At 34.8% G+C, this 27769-nt stretch overlaps 1 protein-coding gene and 1 long non-coding RNA gene across 6 annotated transcripts; one reads left to right on the forward strand and one right to left on the reverse strand.

Moving 5' to 3' along the window:
- The first annotated feature begins 336 nt into the window (after positions 1–336).
- On the forward strand, positions 337–26926 carry gpp (DOT1 like histone lysine methyltransferase grappa). Of its 5 annotated transcripts, XM_089696252.1 has the most exons (18): positions 337–560; positions 4167–4207; positions 7610–7748; positions 13992–14132; positions 14215–14400; positions 14646–15074; positions 15408–15574; positions 16570–16739; positions 18995–19149; positions 20242–20472; positions 20588–20794; positions 20898–21397; positions 21482–21710; positions 21802–22095; positions 22132–22371; positions 22724–22919; positions 23650–23883; positions 24110–26926. In XM_089696252.1, exons 1-18 carry the CDS (start codon positions 477–479, stop codon positions 24478–24480), a joined length of 4014 nt encoding a protein of 1337 aa, XP_089552378.1. In that variant the 5' UTR covers positions 337–476; the 3' UTR covers positions 24481–26926. The 5 variants fall into 5 exon arrangements, with proteins under 5 accessions (XP_089552378.1, XP_089552375.1, XP_089552376.1 ...); XM_089696249.1 differs by having other exon boundaries at positions 21802–22371; XM_089696250.1 differs by having other exon boundaries at positions 21802–22371; positions 24113–26926.
- On the reverse strand, positions 2195–3476 carry LOC149487683 (uncharacterized). Its single transcript, XR_016315690.1, has 2 exons — positions 3176–3476; positions 2195–2385 (listed from the first exon to the last, which is right to left on the reverse strand). It is a non-coding gene; the product is annotated as an uncharacterized LOC149487683 (long non-coding RNA).
- Positions 26927–27769: the final 843 nt, after the last annotated feature.

Below are 27769 nucleotides of genomic sequence, written 5' to 3' on the forward strand. Positions count from 1 at the left end.
TATTTAATTTAGCCAAAGTATTATTTGTTATTATTGTTTATTAATTAAGAAGAAATCATATATTACTTTACTCTTTGGAAGAAATAGAAACATTTAAAGCCGTCAAACATATTCTTTTAATCGCTTTTAATACAGATATCCACACTAAACCGACTGTCTTAATTATAAGAAATTTAAAAAATTCTATGTTTTATTCAATATATTTATTATGTTTTGAGCAATAATTTGATAACAAATTGATTAATTTAAAAAATTAAAACAATAATTTGGTTAAGTTTCAACTCTGTGGCTTTTGTTACCAACATAAAATATGTCGGCCATGTTTGAATTGATATTATTTTCAACATGGCGCCTAGCCTAGTTAAGAATGTGTGTGTGTGAAAGTGCAGTGAAATTATGTTAATACCAATTGTTTTTAGTGTTAAATTTAGTGTATAAGTGAAAAAAGTGTGCTTTAATGCAGCGGTTATCTTATAATGGCTTTGGATTTACGCTTGCATTCTCCTGCAGGCGCGGAACCCGTTGTTTATACATGGCCTCTTACATCGGGTCATGGCTCGGTAAGGAAAGCATTAGCGATGATAAACTTAGAAATTAGCATGCACATAACAAAATTGTACTTCAGTTTTATGTGGTCATAATATGAAAGTAGTTTCTTTACATCTTATAAATACCGTTATATAAATATAAGACTTTATTTCGTAGTGTTTTCATAATCATTGCTAATATGTGTTTCTGTTACTACATATTATTATAAACACAATATTTTTTCATAGCTATACATTCATGTGGTGTCATAACATTTTTTTTCTTCAATATTTATAAACCATTAGATAGGAAGAAGAATAATTTTAAATAGTCTTCTGATCACATGGCTTCTATATTTCTCGAGTGTATTGACCTCGTGTTTTGTCAAGGTGTCGGCTTTTTTTAGATATGTACACCCTGCTGTTGCGTATATTTTATTCATCATCTATATTTGCATTTTAAACAACAAACAAATAAAAAAAAACATCTTAATAAGACATCAAACACTTGTTATCTCCCAAAAATTACAGTACATAAGTAGGTACAATTATTATTTGTTTTGAATAATTTTACTTTTTTGTATCTAATGTTTGGTGTATATCAACACAATCTATTGAATAAGGTTATGATGATTAGAATTTGTTATGTATGTGTCTACTACTTATAATATATATTTATCATTACTATTTACTATAAGGATTAATATAATGATTAATTTAATTTCATTTTTTATTTATTTGTGGAGTATGGTTATATGAATTCAGAACTCCACAGACCTCAAGAATTTATAGTTTTCATTTTTAGCTACTCTGAATGACATTCAATAGATCCAAGAGATGTCTTTACGTAACACATTAATTACATTTATTTTTAGTAATTATTATTTTAAATATCACTGATAAATACTATAATTACAGTATTGTTCAGAAACAAATATAGGTTTTTAATATGGTATGTAATTCTTCACAATAGTTAATAAATTATCAAAAATAATAAATACTAACACAGTTAATGATGCTTTCTATTATGTTAAACAAAGTATTTAATAATATCAGTAACTATAAGCATATTACAGTTTTAATTCTCAATTCTCTTCATCAATCTTCTCAAAGGTTATTTCATAGAACAGCAATTGTCATATTTCTGAAGTAACTGCCAACATATAAGGGCTGATTTTTTTAACCCCTCGATCCCGGTATCAAACTATCAAAATTTGGATGACATCGCATGCGCAATTTCCAAAATGGCGACCAGAAATTGCCTTTCACAAAAAAATTAATTATTCCGCATTCAAGCCATATTTTATCATTCTGAAAACGACAATTTACTCATTGATATATTTCCTATCTTATAAAAATTGATATGATTATTAGGTACCAAGAAAGTATAGCTGTTTTACATGTCCAAAGTTTGCAAACGTGTTCTATGGACTAGATTGCAGAAAATAAATGCATTCTCAGTTATAATACAAATAACAAGGACCTATGCTATCCACTTATGTAAACAATTTGACAAATAACATTGAGATGTTTATAAAAACGGCACTTGAAACACGACCCGACGAAACAATAACATCACTAGGGATGTACCTATTCTTTTTCTAGTTTATCGATAGTCACGTTTTGTGTAAGGAATACAATTTGTGTAGGGTAATAAAAAAATACAACATGTTACAATTGCTTTATTTGCACGAAAAATATAAACAGTGGTTATAATGTTTATCATCATCATCATCATCATCATCATCATTGCGTTCAACTCAATTTGAAATAAATATATTGCTGGATATGTGTATTTCCTAATCGGCGGCATTCCCATAAAATTCTTGTTATTATACCGAAGGCTATTATCTCCATCCTGTGAAAAAAAAATAAACATTTTTATCTATACAAATATTATAAAGAGGAAAAGTTTGTATGTATGACAAACATACAAACAATTTTACAAATATACATACAATTATGAAACTATACACTCATATTTACAAACTGATACAGACAAACATACACGAAAACTGCAATTCTCACAATTTCTCATACATACCAATCAAATCAAATAAATATAAAAATAAATATAAATCAACAAACTCCCTTTTTTGAAGTAGTTAAAAATCAAGATGTAATAAATTTTATTTACTTTATTCTGGCGAATACACAAACTTTCATATTTACAAATACATATCATTATATTATACATCCAACCATAATCATCTGTCGACCTATCGATAAAGCTATCGACAATCCTCCGTAACTATTAAAATACGCCTTGCAAGCCATTCACCTCCGTACATTCATACAAATAGGGATCAAAATGGCGTGCTGAGAATTTATCAAGAAAACCGTTATTTTGATACATCGAATACAGAAATTCTCGTATTTTTATTACAAAATTTCTAATAAAAATGATTAGAAAAAAGGTCAAATCTGAATGGAAACTAGTTTCAATTGAGTGTTTTAGTAATTTTATAGTATTCACGAACCTAAATCGCAATGAAATCTCCGGAAATATGCGACTATAGGTAGTCACTTTTGAACTTGAAAATCACTCATATTACAATGTATTTTTTACAACCAATTATCTACAGAGCTTCAATATATGCACAATAACACAGTTTAGTAACAGTTATCCGATATTTTATAGTACTTACCTTACAAAAATCCAATAAACACGCACGAGTTGCACAATGACACTTCAAACAAAGAGGCCTCTAAACGTAGATAAAAAATATAGAAGCGTCCATAGTGCACTGTATTTTTTCGTTTGACTCGATGGCATATTTATCAATGTTTGTCTATGACTAAACTTGTTCAAACAAAAGTAGACTCTAAATATATTATATTTCGGGTTAAAGTCGATGAGGAAGCGCGGCCCGATAGGGCCTAACGGTGTTGAACAGAATGGCGTATTACGTCATAGCGCGGCCCGATCGGGCCTTACGGTGATCAAGAGGTTAATCCTTGGTTAAAAGTTATTCGTTGAGGGCTGATTTTTCAATCCTTGGTTAAAACTTATTCGTCGAATAATGTATAAAACTACCATTTTAAAAATGTATACTAATTGCCCGTATTTGACAGTTTACGTGATATTTTAATATTATCGTGCAATACTTTATTGGACGGATAAGTTTTATCCAAGCATTGAAAAATCGGCCCTGAATAACATATTAAACTACCATTTCAAAAATATATTCTAATGACCTGTATTTGACAGTTTATAGGTGACATTTTAATATTATCGTGTAATACTTTATTGGACGGATAAGTTTTAACCAAGGATTGAAAAATCAGCCCTTATTTAGAAAAATATAATCTGCGTAAATAAATTATTGAGTTGTAAATCACTAGGTCCATTAAATAAGTATTAAAGAATTGTATGAATCTAATATAAACACACAAAGGTTGTATAAATTTACTGATAAATCTACTGTGTGTCGATTATAAAAAGCAATTTAAACTTATGAAAATTTTCAAATATACATAGTCAAAATATAGCTAGTCAATAGCTATTGTAGCAAGAATTTCACTTGCTCAAAGATTAACATAGAGATGATTGATGGTTAAAACATTACCTTCAGGAAGTATGCATAAGTATAAAGAATAGTATGTATTTATTTTTAAAATAACTATAAATTGTTTTAGGACAAACACGATGGGGCCCTGGAGATAGTAGAAACTATAAGGTGAGTGGACATTGAACACTATGAATTTTTATTTTTAAAACATTTTTTATGTTTTTTGACATAAAAATACATTATCCATCTAATACAGAATAACAGCCAAATAGGTTTAAATATTTTTAAAGTGAAACTTTTATTACATCGTCTCAAACTTTTTGGTCTGTGTAGCGCATGTCGCGTGACGGTCGAACCGTACCTAAGTTGTGCCTAAGTTTCACTTTTACCGTGGTTTCATAAAACCACACAACTTTTTTTTTATTGGGAACAGCATTAAATATGTAACTTCATTTATATTCATTTAACCCCTCAACCACCGAGCGGCCAGATCCGACCGCGACACAATAGATTTTCTATTGTGTCTGTGATTCCGGGGCCTGATGGAATAGCATAACATAGGTGGGTAGAAGGAGAGATTATAGGAGCATAATTATACAAGCTTATGTTGTATTTTAATTATTAAAAAATATTGTTAGCAGACTGGTGTATGCTTAATGGCTAGATAATAGATATCATTGAGGATCTCCTCATTTATAATTGAATACATTTCAGATATAATTTAATAGAAGATTAGATTTATATGATAAGATATACAAAGCTAATACTATCGAAATTAATATAAAATCTCGGAAAAGTGTTCAATATCCATTTTATTTTAAGCTATTGCCACAGTTGACAGATATATACTACGCACATACAGTTAGGAAACTAAGCCCCCCACATGAAATTATGACGTATAGCTATAGGGCTGTTACTTTTTGATATTTAACCGACTTGAAAAATAACGGAGAAGGTTATCAATTCGGCCTGTATATTTCTGTTTGCTTTTTTTCACAGTTGATTTTGTGGTAATTTGGAGATTAAAACCCGTTAAAATACAAAAATGGTGTAGCCTAAATATGAATTTACAAGAAGAAACAATCCGAATTAATACAGCTTGTAAAAGTAAATACGTTTTTATCAGTGCTATATTTCGAAATCTAGTTTTGTTATGGACGCCGAAGGCTATTTAATGTACCTAAATTATTTATAATGCTTGATATTTGTATTATACATATATTCAATAATTATTTTAAACCAGAATTTACAATACTTGTATGTAGGTATACCTACTAAATTATTTTTAAAACGATAAATTAAATTAAATTAAAAAACACAAAATATGCAAAAATAAATTAAAATTATTATACGAGCATAGAACCTCTACCTTTTTGTTTTAGGAAGAAAAAGAAAATAGTTTGACAGGCTTAGTGCTTGACAAAGTGGAGACGCCACGTATCGATAAAAATACAATAATTATAATATCTATCTTTTTCTTCCCTAATATTTACGTAATTATGCACATAAATTTAAACAAGATTTTTTTAAGGTTTCCTGTTTTTATATTTTCGTGCTCTTCTAGATTGCGTAAAAAATAGATGCGATCTTTAAACAGACTGGACTCCTAATAGGTACTATTTGTAGCTATCATTTTGATAGAAAATATGTCAGCATAATATAAAACTCATACTGCCATATCTATAGAAATTAAAAAATAGTCTCTTTAACTTGTAGTCAGATATGGTATTTACAAATATATTTATTGAAAGGGCTACAAACTGAAACAATCGATATTTATTTAATGTGAATTGACATCACTTTAAACTTTTTTCCATACTATATTCAAAATCTGTGGATGTGTCACCCGCTACTATCGATCCCCCTCAATACCCTTGTAAACACGCTTGATGGGGGGGGAGCCATTTCGAACATTTTGTATGAAGTTTCCTTACTGTATGTATCTGTATATTGTGCTATTGCATAGCTTCTATCGCGGGCCTTGAGCGCGGGGACCGAATTGAGAAATTCCGTAACGAAAAACCTCACGCTCCCCACTCCGACGGACACGGAGGTGTGACTTGAAGGCATGCTATGCAATAGCTTTACCGCGGCAGTCCCCGAGTGCCACACGTCTTTTTTTTATTATAAAATTGTTTATAATGGAGGCATCATGTAATGGTACGATTTACGTTAATAAACTCGTCGACGATCATCAACGTGCTCTGATAACTATTAGTTGCGTGATTGTTTGACTTACGAAGGACGCACAACGCACGGTGTTAACGACCGCCCAAACAATTTTGCTTGAACTGATGAGTAACAAGCATTGTTAGTACAAACCACTTTTGACATCGCCCTACTGCCCGACCTGCAATAAAACAATGTACCTGCGTGAACACTATAAATATAGTGATATACTGATAAGGAACACAATAACGTTGAACAATTTACATTTATTTTGTATAATTGTAATTACAAGTGAAATTTTTATTTTTATGAAATCACGCTTTTAATTTGATTGTTATTTGCAATGCAAAGTTACTTTGCCTGGAATTTTGAGTTAGTGCAGTAATTTTAGGCCAAATTAGTTGAAAATCTCAGAAAATCGAGATACCCTGTTAATTAATTATCACGTAAAAACTTGTATTCTGGCATTCTAAAACTGTTCTCAAAATTCACATATAATTGGTTCGTGGCAAGTTTAAAAATCAGGGGTCAAAGGTCATAAATATCTATTTTCACGTTAAGCACGTAAGGTAGAGTTTTATGTAAATTATAAATTAACAAAAAAAAAATATTCTAAGAATGCCAAGGTTTTGAAAACTTATCTTGTTTATTTTATTTAATGTATAATCGGTACAATGACCTTTCATTGCATATTTTTCACTATTAAAATATAAATATATTATTTAGCATTGCCTTTTACAAAATTACAATGTGTTCTGTAATAATATAATCTATACTAGGTTTCCACTTTCCGCCCGCGGCTTCGCCCGCGCAGTCAAAGAAAAACCCGCGTTCTCGTGGGATTTCCGAGATTGCGTCATTTTCCCGGGATAAAAAGTAGCCTATGTCCTTTTTCGGGTATCAAAATATCTCCATACCAAATTTCATGAAAATTGGTTCAGTAGTTTAGGCGTGATTGAGTAACAGACAGACAGACAAAGTTACTTTCGCATTTATAATATTAGTATGGATTAATAAAATGTGCATTATTCTAAAAGCTATTAAAAACATTCACATAAATTTGCACTGCTTTAATTAGCATAAATAGAGAAGCTTTACAAAGCGGGTCACCCTTTGCTCCCGTGAGGTCGGGTGGGCATGGCCTGGCGACCTCTCGACGTTCACTCACATTCAGTGACCTTGAAACCTGTCTTTAAAACTTTCTTTATTACTTTTTTTTTCTCTGACGTAATTGAGATGAAGCCGATAAACAGGTTATAATAAAACAACTAAACTGGTGGGATTTTACTATGGCATTTGTGTGTACATAAAGTATGCTGAAATAAAGACAATAGACATTATGTAATTAAACATTGGCAAGTAATATTGATTAAAAAGTTTAATGTCTTTTTTATTTAAAAGGTGGGTATGCGACGACCTACCGGAAATGAAGGGTGCCTTGGAGAAGAACATCCTAAGCGACTACGACACCCACTCATACGAAAGTATGCGAGCTCTTTGCGACCGCTTCAACCGCGCCATAGACTCAGTAGTTGCTTTGGTAAGTTTTAAATTTGTTTCTTAATTATACCTATACATATAAATGTACATAGATTTATTCTTAGTGGATAGAAAAACAAACAATATTGGCTGTGCGTTTTCTTACTGATATCAAAGGAGCATATTAAATTGAATAAGGTTAATCTACAATGTCATGTGTGAACACACTTTAAGGTCATAGTATCACGAGCTGTCGCACTATGCGCGTTTTGTTCGATGAGGTCAAATACTTTATTACAAATTTTTCAAAAAATTATCTTTAAACATACGTTTATATTTCCTTTTTTTCGTCATATGAATAATTTCGTAATACATACCAACATTAAGTCGATCAAGTGAAACGACCGCTGCCGGTGCATCGAGGGCATTCCGCGACCCCCGTGCGTAACATCGCGCGACCCTTGCTTGTGTGACTCGTGTCACGTGGGTCATAGATATAAACAACTTTATCGCGAAACATAACATTGATTCTCAAACTATTCGTATTAATTAGAAATTACTGAATAATGATTTCTAAACACAATATTTTTGGTTCCAGTATTTTATAGACAGTTCACATTAAAAATCATGATTATTAAACTGATAAATTTCATAACATTGAAATTGAACACTTTAAAAAAACGACTCTAATTTAAAGGAAGATAGCAGGGAAAAATAACATTGTGTATTTATAATCAATAAGTAGGTATATTTTAAAATATTTGGAATGATTAGTGGTAATATTATTATGTGGAGATTCAAACTATAGTTGGCATGGTTTCCTATTAGTAACATCTTCAATGCCACTTCATTCTATTTGTGTTTCATTTCCTGGTTAAGCTGTACTATTTCAATGACCTATTATAAAAAGTGTCCGGTACAAAATAGATGTACTTGCAATATAATCTTTAATATGAATAGTAATTATAATTAACATGCTATTATATAAGAATAATTTGCACAAATGCATATGGTCAATCAATCTCTAATGCATTATTTACACAGTCAGAGAAAATAGGGGGCAGTGAGGGGCATGATGACGAGGAGGTACAGCTATAAGAGGGGACGTGAGGGCAAAGATGGCGTCATCCGTCGAGGACGCAACAAAACGATCGATGGTCGTAGTCGTAGCAGACACCGCTTGAGAGATCTATTATTAAACGATGCATTCTATTTGAGTCCGTAAATATAGAAGTTGGTAACAATATCCTAGTATAAAGCGAATTCCTTTAGTTTTATGTAGTAACTTGGAACCGCATAAATTTTGTTTACATTATAAAATATCGGTATAGAAACATACGTATAACATATAACATAGTGGACCGGGATGATAAATACTGGACGTCTACTGTTTGAGAAATATGGGACATTTTAAAATCATTAATAAAGTTTAGACCTAGATTTTTTTTATCTTTAACAGCCGTTCTACTTAACACAACAATTAATCTATTCTCCAATTAATTTAACTTATCTTTAGATTAAAAAACGAAACAGCAGAGGATTTTTTATATTCAAAAATTGAAAATATTCAAAATATTTAACCATATTTTGAACTCTTAAAAGTATTAAATGTTGATAACTGCAAATGTACACAGTACTTAATTCATGATGTCACCGTCATCGATGACTTGCACCCGCATACCTAAACACGTAGGTACGTAACCTTGAGTCTGTTATCACAGTATTACCATCCTACAGTATGGCGACGAATGTACTTGTACAGAGAAACGGAGGGGAACTGGCGGGGGGTCGGGCGACGCGGGCCGCTTAATGCAATCACGCTGAGTTTGCATTAACTATCGCGAAAGGATGACGCAGTCGTATTTTTTGTGTAATAATTTTATTATACATAGGTACTTACATATTCTATTATGACGCGCAAAAACTGTTCCGTTTACGGATGTAAATCTACATTGAAATCCCAGAAGGAAACAATATTTCAGAAAGATTGTATTAATTGTATCTGTTGAATTAAAATCAAAGCTATGTATATGTTGTCCTCATTATTTTCTAATCAGATTGTACATCCCAATGCGAATGCATAACTTAGTTAAATGGTATAATATACAATTAAGAACATCCAAAAATAAAGTGTCCACGTAAATAATATTTAGCAGTGCAATATCTGTAATTATATATTTATGAACAAATAATTACATCAGATTTAATAATCGCAATTATTTTGAATGTACATATGAATAAATGATTTCATCATAATATTAATAATCAAAATTGTTTTATTTCCCATTTGTTGCAACCCTAGCGTATTTTCGTGTGGCAGCGTAAGTACCTACGCTGGCGGCGGCATCGCGCGACATCAAAGGCGATTCCTTACTGTAGGAAATAATATTGTAATACTGTGCTGTTATGTAGGAACTACAAACTATCATCATATCTTGTGCGCGTGGAACTTAATTAAATTGTTTATTTCATATATTTTATAATAAAAAATAACCATTGACTTCTACACAATAGTTCTGCTTCGTCCGTGGTACATAATGATTTAAGCCCCAGGCCCAGGGATCGAGCACTTATGTACAACAGTGAAATAATGTTTGTAATCGGCCCAGTAGTGCCAGAGATTCGCGCGTTCAAACAAGCAAACAAAAAACTCTCCAGCTTTATATTATTAGATTCATTAGTATGTATGGATATAAAAGTATAGATAAATTTGATATAATCCACTCAGTAAAAATAATTTATTTACTTTGTTACCTTGTAAAATTTCCCTTAGAAACAAATATCGTCTTATTGCACGCCTCATAAGCGAAGCGTTGAGGTGGGTACTACTGTCACTTCGCGCAAAACATCTGATTTTTCAAACTTAAAATGTCTTTATGTATCATACATTGCACTTGTAAGATAATACATACACACACATATTAAGAAAAAACACTATTTTTAACGTTCATGATATTTTTGATGTCATTTTTGTTATTTAAACTAGTTAAAAAACAGTTTAAAAAAGTTCTGTCTTGGACGTCCGTGTGTCTGTATGTGCGGATCCTTTTTCTTGCGACCGAAATACTTTACTAATCGAGTCTTTTTTTTTCTCTTACGCTTGAGTATGCTCAGGAATAGAACCCTTTCATTTTTCAGGGTCTGATTCGATGTGGTTTAATTGTTATTAAATAAACAAAAATAATAATTAATAAATATTTATTAAAAAAAAAATTATGAGGCGTGCACTTTTGGATTTTCCAAATTATTTTTTTTTGTAGGGCCTCGTTTTTAACTTATTTATTTAATTGTAATCATCTAAACAGCCCTTTTGATTCAACGGTTTCTTCGCATATAAAATACAATTTACAATCTGTGTAAAATAACGTCGATCTATTCACTGTTGGCTCATCCCACATTTGCGACGTGAAAGACGGTCACACTAAACGTAAAAAATATAACCTAAGTACCTATGTCGCTCAAGAATAATGTTGCAAACTAACGGTAACGGTGAAAGAATTTTCAAAATTGAGTCATTCAAACTCTCGAACTAAATAATATGTACATGTATGTAGATTGTATGTTGTATATGAATTTTGTCTTCCCTAATTATGAATACATTTTCTTATTTTGTGTTCATAAAAAATCTGTTTATCTATAAACTGCTTGACTTGTGAAAGTTTAAGAATTACCATCCTACTACACTCAGTCATCGACATTACCGTCAATCTTCAAGTTGATTGACCTTAGCATGCGGACAAACGTCTCAACCAAAAGTTGATTGCCTTCACTCATTGTTTTAAAAACTAAAGATAAAATATTATGTGACTAATCATAAAAGAATATGCATTTTTTTTTGTTTCTGATGCTATGCGGTCACGTCACAACTATAATGTTCTATAAATAATTGGACAGCAAAATAATAATAGCCTTATTCAAATAAGAATCGATTAAAATTTGGTGTGGTTCGCACACGAGGTCGATGACCGCATTATTAAACGAACGCGAATGTCTCACGTAGTGTTAATGACCTTTTTTTGACTGCGCAATCGGTATAAAAAAAAAAAAAAATTCTAAGTCCCAATTATTGTTAATTGTTATTGAACATGTTTTGTGATGACATATTATGCATTTTAGTTTTTTTTTTGGTTTTAGCAGTGGTCTGCTGTATCATCTTAATTTTCCCTATATAAAATATGATATATTTAATAGAAGCAGATTGGCTTAATCATATAGAAAAACGAATCCCGGAAAATGAAGAATTTCAATATTCGACGTCAACGCAGTGCCCATGCTTCAAAGCTTAATCAAAACAAATAAGGAAAGCTCGAGGCCGCGCACCCACAGTTTGCTATGTTTGTGCTATCAGACCAGATGGTATTTGCGCCCACTTGTTCCAAATATAATATTTCATTTTAATTATATTATACATCTAGATAAAAAACAAATTCAATTTATTATTTTATAATTGTTTTTATTGGTGCTTTAGAGAATAAGAAATAATTATTACATATATGTAGCATATATTTACTTATTGTAGGTAGTGTATTGCTGCTATAAACCATATTGCAATCCGATACAAGGTCGTATAGGTAGTCGTTTGTTGTTCCTTTATTTAGGTCATTTAAGCACGAATGTCAAGGTTATTGAATGAATTTCTGACACGATAAATATTTTTATTTCAACACAAAATGTTTATTGATACATTATTGTCATGAATTTATCTATTAAAAAAATTCTGCGTGTATATTGATATAATATTTGATAGTATATTTATAAAGAAGCAACGTCACGGGCTATAAAAGTTTACTTCCAAAGGATTTATAATTTTCTTTTTATTTAACGTTTCGTTTATACTACTTTCGAATTATTAAAACACATAGTGCACTAGTTCCACTCGATAAATCATCGATCTATCGAAACCGGTCGTAATTAAAATCAATTCAAACAAATGGGCTGAATGTAGGGAATGCAATCCCGACTCGAGATTGCAAATTCGGGATCCCGCGGGATTAGAAATATCAATCCCGCGGGATCCCGGAATATTCGGGATCCCGTCTAATTAAAAAAAAAAGTTGAATTCAGATGACTGAAAAAGCTAATAACTGCTTGTTTGTGATAGGAGGCCATCCATAAATTACGTCACGCGAATTTTAGAACTTTTCAACCCCTCCTTGTCACAGGTTGTCACATTTTTAGTACCTCGTCCCCCCTAATGTGACGTCACACATTTTTCAAACTTATGCATGTATCTAAAAATAATAGAAAACAGTTATTTTCATTTTTTTACTTATTTTTACTTATTAATTAATAATCTTAGATATCGAAAATTTTAAAAATCGTAAATTTTTGTGTCCCACTTGCATTACAACATGACTTTGTTACGTAAGAGATAATCTTATAGCGAGAGTGCGAAATCTTATATATAAAAATGAATCGCAAAATGTGTTGGTAAGCGCATAACTCGAGAACGGGTGGACCGATTTCGATAATTCTTTTTTTATTATATTCCTTGAAGTACCAGGATGGTTCTTATGTAGAGAAAACATAAATATGTACCACGGGCGAAGCCGGGGCGGACCGCTAGTTATTAATAAATACAAATAGGTAGGTAGATTAAAAATTTTCTGTTCAAAGTTTTTTGCTCACGTACAAATTTCGTTTCGTTTTATTACCTATGTCACGTCACTAAAGCTTTGGATCCCCCCTGCCCCTTGTCACATTATGTCACATAAAGATGATACCCTCCCCCCCTATTAACGTGTAAGGTAATTTATGGATGCCCCCTAGTGAGGTTAACTAAAATAACATGTTACTCGAAAGAAAATAAAAACCTTTATTATTTGATTAAATAATAAAGGTTATAATAATAAGATTTTACCAACTAAATAATAATCAGGTTGTAAGGAAATTAACGTAGGTAAATTAGGTAATCCAAACAATAAGCTTATTTCAAGGGAATTAGTAAAAATTAGGAAAAATTGAAAAGCTTGCGCTCCGAGTGGCTGTGTGTTGCGTCGCTGACCACTGCCGCCCAATCCCGTCAATCTCGAACGGGATCTCGTCATATTATGCGTCGGGATTGATCCCGAAAAATTACACGAGATCTCGCGAGATCGGGATCCCGCGGGATCGGGATTGCATTCCCTAGCTGAATGTAATTTGTGTTTACATTTTCCAAAGTAAAATGCAGCTACATATTTAAAGAAAAATACTAACCACTACCAATATTATTTTTAAAAACAATGAATTTAAAATTTTATTTTTTATTGTGTCTTATCTAAATTTGAAAGAGGCTTTAAATTGTACTTATCGGTTTTTATAGGAAAAAGGTACATCACTGCCAGCTCAACGCCTAAACAAGTACCCGTCCAGAGGTTTGCTGAAGCACATTCTACAGCAAACTTATAACCAAGCCGTTGCCGACCCAGAAAAATTAAACAATTATGAGCCTTTTTCACCTGAGGTATGATTAATGAATTTCGTTTGTTGTTGCATATATTCGATCAAACATTGCATATTAATATTCACATATTTGTGCTTTTTAGGTATACGGCGAAACTTCTTATGAGCTAGTATGTCAAATGATAGATCAAATAGATATAACTGCCGAAGATGTGTTCGTGGATTTGGGATCAGGCGTTGGCCAAGTTGTGCTACAAATGGCGGCCGCGACACCCTGTCGCATCTGTTTTGGTGTCGAGAAAGCGGAAGTGCCTAGTAAATATGCAGAGGTATGTTTTGTAATATTTATTTTTACTACAAATTCCGTTATATTATAGAATATGCATGAAGCGAGGGAAAGCTTGCGTAACACTACTAATCGTCAAAGTTTCGAATGATCGTAGAAGCAAATGTTTAACCATAATCATCTGTTATCATCTGTTTTCTATTTATTTAATATAATGTGTTGATAACTTTCTTCTTACCTCGAATTTCCAAACAAACATCTTAATATGACGTGTTTATTCTTTTTCAGAACATGGATCTAAATTTTAGGATGTGGATGAAATGGTATGGCAAAAAATACGGAGAATACAAATTGATAAAAGGAGACTTTTTGATGGATGAACATAGAGAAAAGATAAATTCCGCTACAATTGTTTTTGTGAACAATTTTGCGTTTGGGCCCCACGTCGATCACCAATTGAAAGAAAGATTTGCAGATTTAAAAGATGGCGCGAAAATCGTATCGTCAAAGAGCTTTTGTCCACTTAACTTTAGGATAACTGACAGAAACTTAAGCGACATTGGGACCATAATGCATGTTAGTGAAATGTCACCGCTGAAAGGTTCCGTGTCTTGGACAGGAAAGCCAGTATCTTACTATTTACACATAATAGATAGGACCAAATTAGAGAGATACTTTCAAAGACTGAAAAATCCGAAACTCAAGGTCAGCAAAAGGGTCTGTTTCCAATCAAATATTACTTATTGCTATTTTTAATTTTTTAGTGCATGCTTAACAAAATTTTCATCTGCAGTCAAGAATTACCATTAAAATTAAATATTAATTAAATACAATATATGGAAATGGACTTGTTAAATTGAAATAGTCATATAAAATAATAATTTATCTCATGTTACGCAATTTATCACTGACGTGTATTATATATCATGTTTATCAATACAAAACAAGGATTATGATATGTTCAGTATATACTAGTTGTAGTAGTAAATGTTGTGTGAAATACTATATGATAATATTCTAAGATGTAGTTACAATATGTGTTTCGTGCAGGGAATCCAAAACGGATGTGATGAGGGAGAAGGATCTAGCAAAAGGAATGTAAGCGCGCCACCAACGAGGCAACCTACACCCGATTTGCTCAATGGAAATAGTAATCATAGCACCGGCTCACTGCCAGAAAGGAGGAGGAAGGTTGCGAGACCGACTAGGCCTATTAGGTACTTATTGAACATTAGTTTTCTTTTGCATAATTGAAGTGAAAACTTCTTTAGCGGCGTTGGGTATAAAATCTCGCGTCAGGACACGTGGCCTGATCGAAAAAGCGTAAGACGGATTTTTTTTTAGCCCTTATATTCCATGCGTAAGACGGATACCATTCCAAAATATCAAACATGCTGAACGTTAATAATCAAGTTTTCACTTCTGCTGGCACTCCCGGAGTGCAACCCGTCTTTTTTTTTTGAGAAATTATACTCTGTAGTTTACGACGTAAGTATAGTTTGTACATAATATTATATGTGTTGGAGATAAAATGAATTAAATATGGTAGCTAACTGTAGACGCTATCTATCTACATATAAACAAAGGATACGTAATAGTATTTCATAAAAATAAAAACGTCACTCCGAAAGCGAAATCATAGTTATATCGAGCAGATGAGACTGACCTAAATCTGTTTTTGGTTTTTTGGTATAAATATTAGTATGAATAGACTACGCACATTATTGTTCGAGTACGCGTATTTTAAATTTTTACTCGCTTTTACAAGTACAAACAAACAAACTCTCTTCACAATAAATAATGTTTGTATGTAGTCTTTTCAGGGTTCCGTACAAAAAGTTTGAAATGGGACCCTATTACTGAGACTTCGTTGTCTGTCTGTCTCCAGGCTGTATCCCATAAACCATGATAGCTAGAAAGATGAAATTTTCATAAATTATGTGTTTCCTATGCCGCTATAACAACAAATACTAAAAAAGACGGATTGCACTCCGGGAGTGCCGGCAGAAGTGAAAACTTGATTATTAACGTTGAGCATGTTTGATATCCATCCGTCTTACGCTTTTTCGATCAGGTCACGTGTCCTGACGCGAGTTTAAGATTTTATACCCATTACAGAAAAAGTGCTCAACGCCGCTAAAGAAGTTTTCACTTCAAAACTCCGATATAATAAAGGTGTACATAAAATATGTATACTTGTTTCGCACAACAGGGGTGAGAACGGCAGAACGCGAGCGCGCGCCACAGTGGCGAAGCGTCGCGTGGCGCGGCGCTCGAGCGACGAGAGCGACGAGGAGTCGAGCGGCACGGACGACGCGCCGCCCGGCCCCGAGCCCGCGCCGCGCGAGTGGGGCGCGCCCTGGGCCTCCTCGTCAGACTCCAGTATGTATATGATGTTATATCATATATGGTTATATAATACTGTTTGTATGGTGGTTTGAAACTGTTTAACCCATTGACCACCGAGCGGCCCGATCGGGCCGAGACACAATAGATTTTCTATTGTGTCTGTGATCCGAGGACTGACGGATTAAAAGTTGAGTTGAGTAATCTTTGAGAGTTAAGGGAGAAAAAAAATACACGAATTTACCGTATGTTTATGTACATAATACGGAATTATCGGCTTATTAATCTGTCCAGTTTAAACAAAAGAAACTTAAGTGTTGGTAAAGCTTGTTCATAATTGGATTAGTAATAACATAATAATTTACAAAAAAAACCTATTTTTAGTATAACATATTGTAAAAGTCATGTGTGGTTCAAAAATTAATACTTGTCAACAACAATTAATTTATGCTTGAGATCGTATGACTAGTTTCGAAACAGTATAATGCACATTATAAGGAGCAACCCAAATATATATCCAGAATGTCTCAAAATAGTTGTCAAGTGCGGTGCAGGTCCTGTTCATTTATTTAAAAAAATTCATTTCGTTTCTCATTTATATAGCATTTGAATGCTATAAAACTAAATATCAAAATTATGCCTGTTTAATTTGCACAAATCTCCTTACCACCACACTTGCTCAATTTTGAGATAGCTTATATTATTATAATAAGTTAACTAGGTTCACGTAAAATAAATGTCGCTATTTACTATTAATAATGGTTGTAATTTACCTAAAGATCATAAGATCATAATTCATAATATTTAGAAATTATAGATTTTTAACGGATTTTAAACGCGATTTATTCATTGTATTATTTTCCCGACGTTTCAGTCTGCCCGTGACCACGCTGTAAAGTCGCTGTAAAGTGTTCGAAACGTCGGGAAAATAATATAATGAATAAATCGCGTTTAAAATCGGTTAAAAACCTTTAATTTTTAAATGTGTAATACTCGCGTAAAATCTAACACTAGAAAATACTAAAGATCATAATACTTATTTTCCTTTGGCCCTTTTCATTCGAAAACATTGTCATTTTATTAGTTGTCATACATAGCAACATTTATTCTATAAATAAAAACCTGCATAATCTATAATATATTATTTATAATCTTACTTCAAAATTATGTCGCAGGACTCCTGCTATGCTTAACATACAGCGGTCAGAGTATGCTCGGTTTCATGGTCCCTCTATCACAACATTATGGAATCATTCAATCTGTTTGAGGATTTGGAACTATTTTGAACAATTTGGATGTTTTATTGAAACCTTGAATCTCAAACAGACATTTTTGAATTAAAGATTACAGAGGATCATTCAAAATTACATTCAGTGTTGTATTGTTAAGAGATTTAAAATGGTCATAGAGTATAGACAAGTTAACTTCATCAAACTACCGACATCCTCTGTTTGACAGGTTTGTTTAGTTAGAAGTATGAGCTTAGCAGTACATGATTTATACAAATATGTTGTTAGATGTTTTTTCTTGAAAGCTAAACTTAACTTTTCTGAGCTAGCTAACTGGTAGGTGTTTTATTTAGTGCATGATAATTTGTTTACAGTACTACTTAGTGAGTGAGTTATTTTCTTATTTACTGTGAATATAATAAATGCTTTGTGTATTTTCACTTCTTCATCTTATTAATATTTTCATTGTGGTTTATAAATTGTTTAATTTTAATGTATAATTAATAAGCGCTAGGAGCTCTAATGGTTAAGCATGTTTCAATAAAATTACCGTAGTGAACAAATTATTATTCGCTTATTTAACTACTTTGAAGGTGTGATCTAAATTTAATATATGAAAAGTAATTTTGTCAATAATGGTTTGAAAATACTAGAAAGTGTTGAGAGTGAAAATACTACAAACATACTCACATTTAACTTATTTACTTCATTACACTGTTCACACCTACAAAGTCTACACACTCATTTAAAATTAAATAAAAAATATCGCGAAACAGATGACACCAATTGGTTTCACAGATAATAAACCAATTCCTAATATAGGCATGTCTATCATTAACAAATTAAATTATTTCACTAAACAAATTTATTTTGCTCTAACGTCAAGAAGCCCATGACTATGCAAGTACTTTTTGATTGCAATTTCAACAACCAGCTTTTCTCTTCCCATTTCAATAGCTTCAATTTTATTTTACACCGCTCTGCACTCATCCTTTTCGTCGTGTAGCGTTTATTCCCTTTACATGACATGAAGCGTTGTATTAAATGTGATGTCGCGTGTAGATCGTCGCGGACGCAGCACGAAGCGCAGCGCGAGCGCGGGCGGCGCGCGGCGGCGGGCCGCGCGGGCGAAGCGGCGCCGCGCCGCGAGACCCAACATCGCCGGCCTCGACCTGCTGCACTCCACCACGCTCGCCTCCACTATACACAATGGCGCTGTGAGTTAAATACCGTTGACTTACCGAATCACCAGGTTCTTTTGATTTTATTATTATTTTACATGCTTCTTCTAAAGTCTAAACTCTAAAGGATGGACGCAAACATTTTTATACCATAACAACTAAATGGTAACTGTTTTGGTTTGATTTATTTGCAGTTATTCATAATAAGTATTTAGAGCACTTTGTCCGCAACATTCACGCTTTGACATGTAAATGAAGCATAAAAATAAAATATAATTTGGAAAATCCAAAAGTGCACGCCTCATATTTTTTTTTTTAATAAATATTTATTAATTATTATTTTTGTTTATTTAATAACAATTAAACCACATCGAATCAGACCCTGAAAAATGAAAGGGTTCTATTCCTGAGCATACTCAAGCGTAAGAGAAAAAAAAAGACTCGATTAGTAAAGTATTTCGGTCGCTATCGTGTTAACAAGAAAAAGGATCCGCACATACAGACACACGGACGTCCAAGACAGAACTTTTTTAAACTGTTTTTTAACTAGTTTAAATAACAAAAATGACATCAAAAATATCATGAACGTTAAAAATAGTGTTTTTTCTTAATATGTGTGTGTATGTATTATCTTACAAGTGCAATGTATGATACATAAAGACATTTTAAGTTTGAAAAATCAGATGTTTTGCGCGAAGTGACAGTAGTACCCACCTCAACCCTTCGCTTATGAGGCGTGCAATAGCCTGATGTTTATCATGTGTTGCTTTTTTATATTATTTCTTCAAATATTATATACAATATTTTTTTTATAACTGTTGAAATAATTGTATATTGAAACACAACTAATTGTGGATGCTGATAAATTATCTTTATTTTTATAATACTTTATTACAAACTACATTATGCGCACACGACATTACACTACGAACCACGGAGACAGGAGGAGGGCAAAGACAATTGCAGTTTACAGTGATACCATACAGACTATATAATAACCAAAATACAGATTATAATATTTGCCTATTACAATAATAACGATTGCCAAGCTGAAAATGCTTTTTGTAACGAAAGCACTTTGCTTAGTCTTCGAAACTGCAATATCTATACGAGTGTTTGCGCGGTCAGGTGACGGCGCCGCCGCCCGGGTGCGTGGAGCAGCGGCTGTCGGCGCTGGGCGTGCAGCTGCAGTCGCCGGAGCGGCTGCACTCGGAGCTGGACATCCCGCGCTCGCCGCGCACGCCCTACAGCCTGCAGCTGCTGCTCGACATGTTCCGCGACCAGTACCTCGCCTTCATCGCGCGAATGAACTCGCCCGAGTACGCGCTCGAGATACGACACCAGATCGATAAGGAGAAGGTAAACGACGGACACTTTGTACTTTCACAATTGCAAGTAATAAATTATTAACTTATGATAATGCGTAGACCGCACCTTTTTTTAAATATAATTAAATGCTTTATTAATTTTGCAGGAAAGAAACCAAAAATTAAAATCAAGAGCCTCTCAGTTGGATAAACAAATAAGTGTTCTTATTAGCGACAGTGTGGCATTGTTGAAAGCGCGCATGAGTGAATTGGGTATTCACGCTAATAATACGGTTGATCTTTTGGCGAAGGCAAAGGAAATTGTGGGAAGGCATAAAGAGCTTCAAAGTAAAGCGAGCAAACTGCAGGCTCAGGTCAATATTTCAAAATATTCATTGTTAATTAATTATATGTTAATTCAAATGTAAATGCATTCAATGTAAATATCAATTTACTTATGACCATTTCTTCTTTCAGGTAAATAATATAGAAGTAGAACAAGCTATGCTTGTAAAGCAAAGAACATTTGAGATAACTGAAAAGTATAGACAGCTAGGGCACATACCGCCAGACGTTGAGATCACGCAGAGTATAGCGCACGATTGCATATTGAAAGAAATATCGGCCACATTAGCACATAGGAAACGGTTACACGCACAAGTTGGTCACTTGCAAAATGAAATTATTCAAATGGAGAAGGCAAGTGAACAACAAAAAGCACCGACGCCGACAGTGCCTGTAGCGACTGTTAAGCCGCACACAGTGAACTCGAAACCGAGGAAATCTCGAGACCATCGGTCCAGATCCCAGGATTGGCCAGATGTGCCAGATGTTGGCAAAATTGAGGAACAGAACCCTGAGATCTTGGCTCAGAAAATACTAGAAACGGGGCGACAAATAGAAGCTGGAAAAATAACCAAACCAAATGTTATTGTGAATGGATATATAAAAGACCCAGATCGACTTGCTGATCACAGGTAACTTTCGACTTTAAAATGTACAATAAAAGTATTGCACTTCATCATAAAACAAAAATTGTATTGACGTTTACTTTTTTGCAGGCAACAAAAGGCAGCTCTTCCAATACATCGTTCACAAATACCGCCGCAGCGAAGCGGACAAGTGACGCCGCTGTCGCGTCAGTCGCCCGTCAAGTCGCAGAAGCCGCTCAACGTGGTCACTAAAGTGCAGGAATCACCTAAAGTGATCAATTTCGAAGATCGTTTGAAGAGCATAATAACTTCAGTGTTGAATGAAGATCAAGAACAACGCAAAGCTTCTCGACTCGAGGTTAGTTATTTCTATTTGTCTATACTTGATTTGGATATGTTGCATGTAAGATATTTTATTATGGCTTCACTGAAATTATATAATTCCACAGCCAAGACAACCAGTACCAAATCACGCTTACAACAACGGGTACGTGAGGCCGAACGGTCCGCATCCAGCTTACGCGGCGCGGCCGGCATCTTCGGGGAATGCGTCGCAAGCGTACGCTCGACCAATGCGGGACGTGCGCGATCCAAGAGAAGTGCGCGATCCTAGAGACGTGCGTGATCCTAGAGACGTGCGCGATCCTAGAGACGTACGCGATCCCAGAGACGTACGCGATCCCAGAGACGTGCGTGACCCGCGGGACATGCGCGATCCCAGAGACGTGCGCGACTCGCGAGAAATGCGAGACTCACGTGACATGCGAGACTCACGTGACATGCGAGACTCACGTGACATGCGTGACTCGAGGGATATGCGGGATCAGAGAGATATGCGTGACGCCCGGGACACGCGCGACCCCAGGGATGTGCGGGAGCGGGACGGTCGCGACGTGAGGGACGTGCGCCGCGAGCGGTACGGGTACGAGCGGCGGGAGCCACGCCCCTCGCACGCGCACCACGAGCCGCGCCCGCCGGACATACGCAACCACCACCCCTCGCAACCAGATTATACACAGGTAATTTGGAAAATGCTGTGATAGTTGTCTTCATTATTAATTTGAGTTATACTTGATTGTTTCATCCTGTTAAAACTTTCATTTACTTTTTGATAATTTTATCTTTTGCAACCATGTTACATTGTTGTGTTTTTAATTAATTTTAATATATCGTTTATTATTTTTAGATTTAATTTTTGTTTTGTTATTTAGTATTTTCTATAAATTTATATGTATACAAATAGTAGTAGATGTACAAAACCATGTAGTATAAAACCTGTAAACGGGAGCGATAACGTGGACACTGGAGAGGCGCACACGGAGCGCACACGCAAGCGGTGTACATATCTGAACGTAACGAATCTCTGCGAAGGTGTCCCCAGCGAAGCTAGCGCTCCGTCGGCATTTGTCGCAGGAACGCGTGTCGGGCGGCGCGCGCACCATCGGCGACCTGGTGAACGGCGAGATCGAGCGCACGCTGGAGATCAGCAACCAGAGCATCATCAACGCGGCCGTGCACATGAGCGCGCGCTACCACGACCCGCCCGCCCCGCACCAGCCGCTCGAAGGTCACACACTTTTCTTATATCGATAGATTGCCGTGAGTGATTCTATATTGCATGAATTTTGTACTCGTCGAATCGGTAAACGATTGAATCTGTGATGCCAGGTGACGTCTGCTCTCTCCGCTGTATTATATTCCCTTTCAGAAAGATAATGTAATGCAATCGAGATGCAGCGGTCGACGGCTGTATTCTGATTCTCTTTTTTATCGATTCGAATTACCTTTTTGACTCGGTTCATCTTTGCTTTTTATATCAGATATTTTTATTTATTTCATAGATTTCTTTAGTGCTTTCAATTCTTCTGAAAACTATTTGGGCTTGGCCTACATTTACTTCTTCATTATATTTATTTTTTTAAATGCAATATATTAAAATTATGTTTTTTCATTTTATTCGCATCTTATGTAATTTGTGAGCACATGAAACAATAGCCCAATATGTTTCAAAAAATATCTTTGCACACTATTCTTTTTGCCTCAGATAAAACATTGCATGCTATTATTTTGCTTTTTATTGAGGTTTCGTAGGCATTATAGACTTGATTATTCAATTTATTAGTCGCTTTAAATGGTTTTGGTTTCTGTTATAAATGATCTGTTAGTATATCTATAAAATAGACGAGCGAATACCACTTAAGACTGAAACGCTCGAGCACTATAGTATTTCACATGCATCGCTCACTTGCCACTACGTCTGATATAGGGCATCAATTGAAATGTGGTTGGATATACAGGGTTGGCAGCGTGTCTGCAAGCGCGCGTGCTGGCGTCAGAGTACTGGCGCGGGCGCAGCGGCGAGCAGAGCGCGGGCGGCGCGGGGCCGGGCGCGGGGAGCGGGGCCGGCGGGGGCGCGGGCGGGGGCGGGGGCGCGGGGGACGGGGACGAGCCGCGCCGCCGCACGCCGCCGCCCGACCCGCACTCCAACACCTCCACACCGCTCGTCGACGAGCTGCCCGACCGCCCACCCGGTCAGTACACCTGTTGATTTTTCAAATAAAAGATTTTTTTTCTTTTATTAACGAGCATGTCCTATATTAACATGTAACATCAGCGAGAAATTGAGCACATCGGTTGTTATAATTTCTAGCATGCCTAAACTGTTAAATGACACTCTATCACCTAAAATATATTCAACCAGATGTTGGTATACACTCAGTTCTACGATCACACATACTTATATAAAATTGATTTCAGAAGGTGAGGGCGGTGAAGAAGTCGAGGAGAGCAAGTGGCAAGACCGGATCGCATTCCGGTTCGATCAAATAATCTCGTTCGCGTCCACGGCAATAGAGGACAAGCGCCGGCGCTCGGACGAGGCGTGCAACACGTCGCCGGACTCGGGCATCGGGGAGGCGGGCCGCGCGGCGGCGGCGGCGGCGCCCGCGCCCCCCGCGCCCTCCCCGTCGGCGCCCTCGCCGCCCGCGCCCTCGCCGCCGGCGCCCTCGCCGCCCGCGCCGTCGCCCCCGACGCACCACTTCAAGAAGCGCTTCTTCCGGCGCGAGCGCTGGAACACGTGGGCCAGCACGCCGCCGCCCGCCGTGGAGTGGGAGCGCCCGCCCATGTGACGCTCGAGCACGTAGCGCCGCCGCGGCCGACATACACACTGCCCGCTACGGAGCGCCCGTCTCGCCTCCGCGATCGATACGCTTCCCGCATATTGACTATCGATTTTATTTGTTATTTTTTTTTCGAATATATAATGTAATTATGTATATTATTGAGTTTATTTTACGTTTAAGAAATGTAATTATTTAATGTTAGTTTCTATGTCGTTTTCCGGAACGCAGCGAACGATCGCGCCGCGGCGAAATGTATTTCATGTGTTCATTTAGCTCTTAGAAATCGAAATACGCGATTCGGTGATTGTGCAACGGTTCGTTTTTACTCCGGTTTAGATGGATGTTTGTTGTTTTGTGTTTCGTTTTTGATGTTATGGTGAGCTCTGTCTGAATAATGTGAATCATTTCTTTGAGTATGTCTTTAATAAATTAGATAATTGTATTGTTAATGAACTTGTAAATACAACAGATGAACGTAATGATAGTATGGATAGAAGGTTAGATTAATTCGATTATAATTAGTATAAAATATGCTTTAAAGAAGCTCCATATACTGCCGTTTACATAGCCGCTGCCTTATGGTACATACTCGACTTGAATCTACAATAGTCATTCAATGTAACAATGGTCTAGAATACATTATGATAATCATGTTGAACACGACTGTCTTAATGTAGTCAAGTGAACTATAATAATGTTCAATAAAATGTGATATTATATCAATTTTTAATAAAAAGATCATGAATCTTTATTTTCATATCCAACGAAATGAGGTAAATTATATTCCGGCTTGCAAAGTAACAATAGAAACGCAAGGTATTTATACAGCTGAAAGTTTGCATTCTTATACAATTAAAGAAATATGTTCAAAGTGATGCAATATTAATAACATTTCACCTGATATAAATACTGTATAATAAGTGTATGAAATGTCTTAACAGTGCAAGCTTGAATAAATGTAAATAATATTTAAATTTTTATATTGGAAATTTTATTTGACTGATTTTACTATGTTTGACGGGCGCAATGTCTTGGTCGTGCCAAAAAATTGAACAAGTTGTAAATAGACACATGATTGTAACTTAAAATTTAGGTAAATGCACTTAGGTATGAGGTTATATATCAAAATGCAGGTGAACAATCATGATATAATTTTTTACTGAATAAAAACAGTTATTGGCAAGTTGTTAAAAATAGCCTTATAAATAGTTCCTTTCAGTCGAATACAAGGGACACTAAATTTTTTACACATTCAATTGTAAATAGATATGCATTTTATATTTAAGTGAAATGCATTATTAGTCAATAATTCGTAGTTCTCGCTAGGAACAGGGTCAATATAGAATGAAATGTTAATTCCCACATTTGTACAATACAAATATCACGTCGAGTTCCGTAATAAGTATAAATTGCATAACAATTAACCTGGAATGTAATATTAAATACTGTCGCTCACGAAAAAATATCCGCCTTTTAGACGTAAGGCTTACATTTTATAAGGTCTAAATGGATTTCTTAGAACTTTTTTTGGGATTATTAAGTAAAAAATCATGAAGTGCTATTTTAAATCATTTAAAGTTACCGGTTAACCTTTCCAAAATTATGTAACAAAAATCACGACATTAATTATGCTTCAAATATTTACTAAGAATTTTTGTCTTCAACTCCTTAGTTGTCCTCTAATCTGTTTCTTGAATATTGATTTATCTCCTCTTCAATTTCCACATAGGACCATCTTAAGAGGAATGAGCATTTTAAGCCCATTTATTTTTTATTTATTAATAAAGAACATAGAATAATTCGCTAGCAAACTGGGCAATAAGCAGAATCCATTATAGAATAAAATGCTCATAGCCTCACAATAAAAAAAAAATCATGTCATGTCAACATTAGTGTTAAAATGTACTCGAATCAAGGTGAAATTTGAGATCATTGTGAAAAGAAAGAGATATATATATTGATAAATGCTTACAATACATAAATGACAATATCAGATACTGAATTTGAAATGAACAAATATAAAACCAATTTTTGTCAAAAGTATCACGTCGTTTGTGTATTTTAAACATTGGAGTGCACTGGCTTGATTGTGCCTGATACTCACCAATGCCGCTCCAAACCTCAAAATTATGTATTGGAATAAGACGTATGTAAGTTGATTTAATAATTGGTTCGGAATTACCATAAGTAAGGTAGTATTATATATTGGCATACGATGTAGCTTGACCAGATCTCGAAGAGTGATTGCATTATTCAGTTTTGACTAACTTTTATTTTTATTTGGGGAAAATGAGCTAATCAGTGTGACGTTAGTGTCTAAAATAGTACAAATGAGAAGACTTATTGTCGTAAGCCTCGGACTATTCATCAATTGCAAATGCTAGGTTTGAGATGTATCCCTGTGTACTAGTTTTATTTTGTACTAAAAGTTAAAATAAATGAGTAATAATAACTGTTTCTTTTATTTATAGATTTAAACATTTATAAAATACAAATTTGAGTTAAAACTATAGACTATACTAACAATTAACATTCATTTCAATGAATTTATTTTTGTATTGTATAAATTAACAGAAAAAAAATTTCGTTGATTATAGTAGTCACCAAAGACTTGATTATAGTTTTATTTTCATGTGGACGTATTTTCATGTATACGTTAGAAAGGTCAAAGGTGCAAAATATACAGTACTATAGGTCCGCCCCGGCTTCGCCCGTGGTACATATTTCGCAATAAAAGGTAGCCTATGTCTTTTCTCGGGTATCAAAATATCTCCATACCAAATTTCATGCAAATTGGTTCAGTAGTTTAGGCGTGATTGAGTAACAGACAGACAGACAGAGTTACTTTCGCATTTATAATATTAGTATGGTGGTATGGATTATTTAAACGTTCTTTATAACATTTTAGTCCAGTCAGTATTGACATTCGAAATCGAAAATTTAATACATAATAATTCCAAAAGTTTTCAAACTTTGGCCAAGTGAATTGTACATTGGGACGACAATAAATCTCATTTTGCAACCTTGTCCGCAGTCCGGAACATTGTTAAAATTGCAAGTAAATTAATTTTTGCTGTATGGTCGTGAAAAACTTCCAAAAGTTCTAAAGTTCCAAAACTTGGGGAAGTTTTCGATATAATATTTCATATCAAGTATTAAATTTGCAACACAACACATGACATTAATCCCAAAATTATTGCGGTATTGTCCTGATGACAATACCCGCACTCGCACCTGCACCGAACTTCCGAGCCGGCCATAATGAGATATATTCAATGATATTTTGATATATTAT

This window comes from Colias philodice, chromosome 6 (genome assembly GCF_061535455.1).
Source record: "Colias philodice isolate Cphi_HAF_F1 chromosome 6, ilColPhil1 Martin Lab GWU primary, whole genome shotgun sequence".
NCBI classification, from domain to species: Eukaryota; Metazoa; Arthropoda; class Insecta; order Lepidoptera; family Pieridae; genus Colias; species Colias philodice.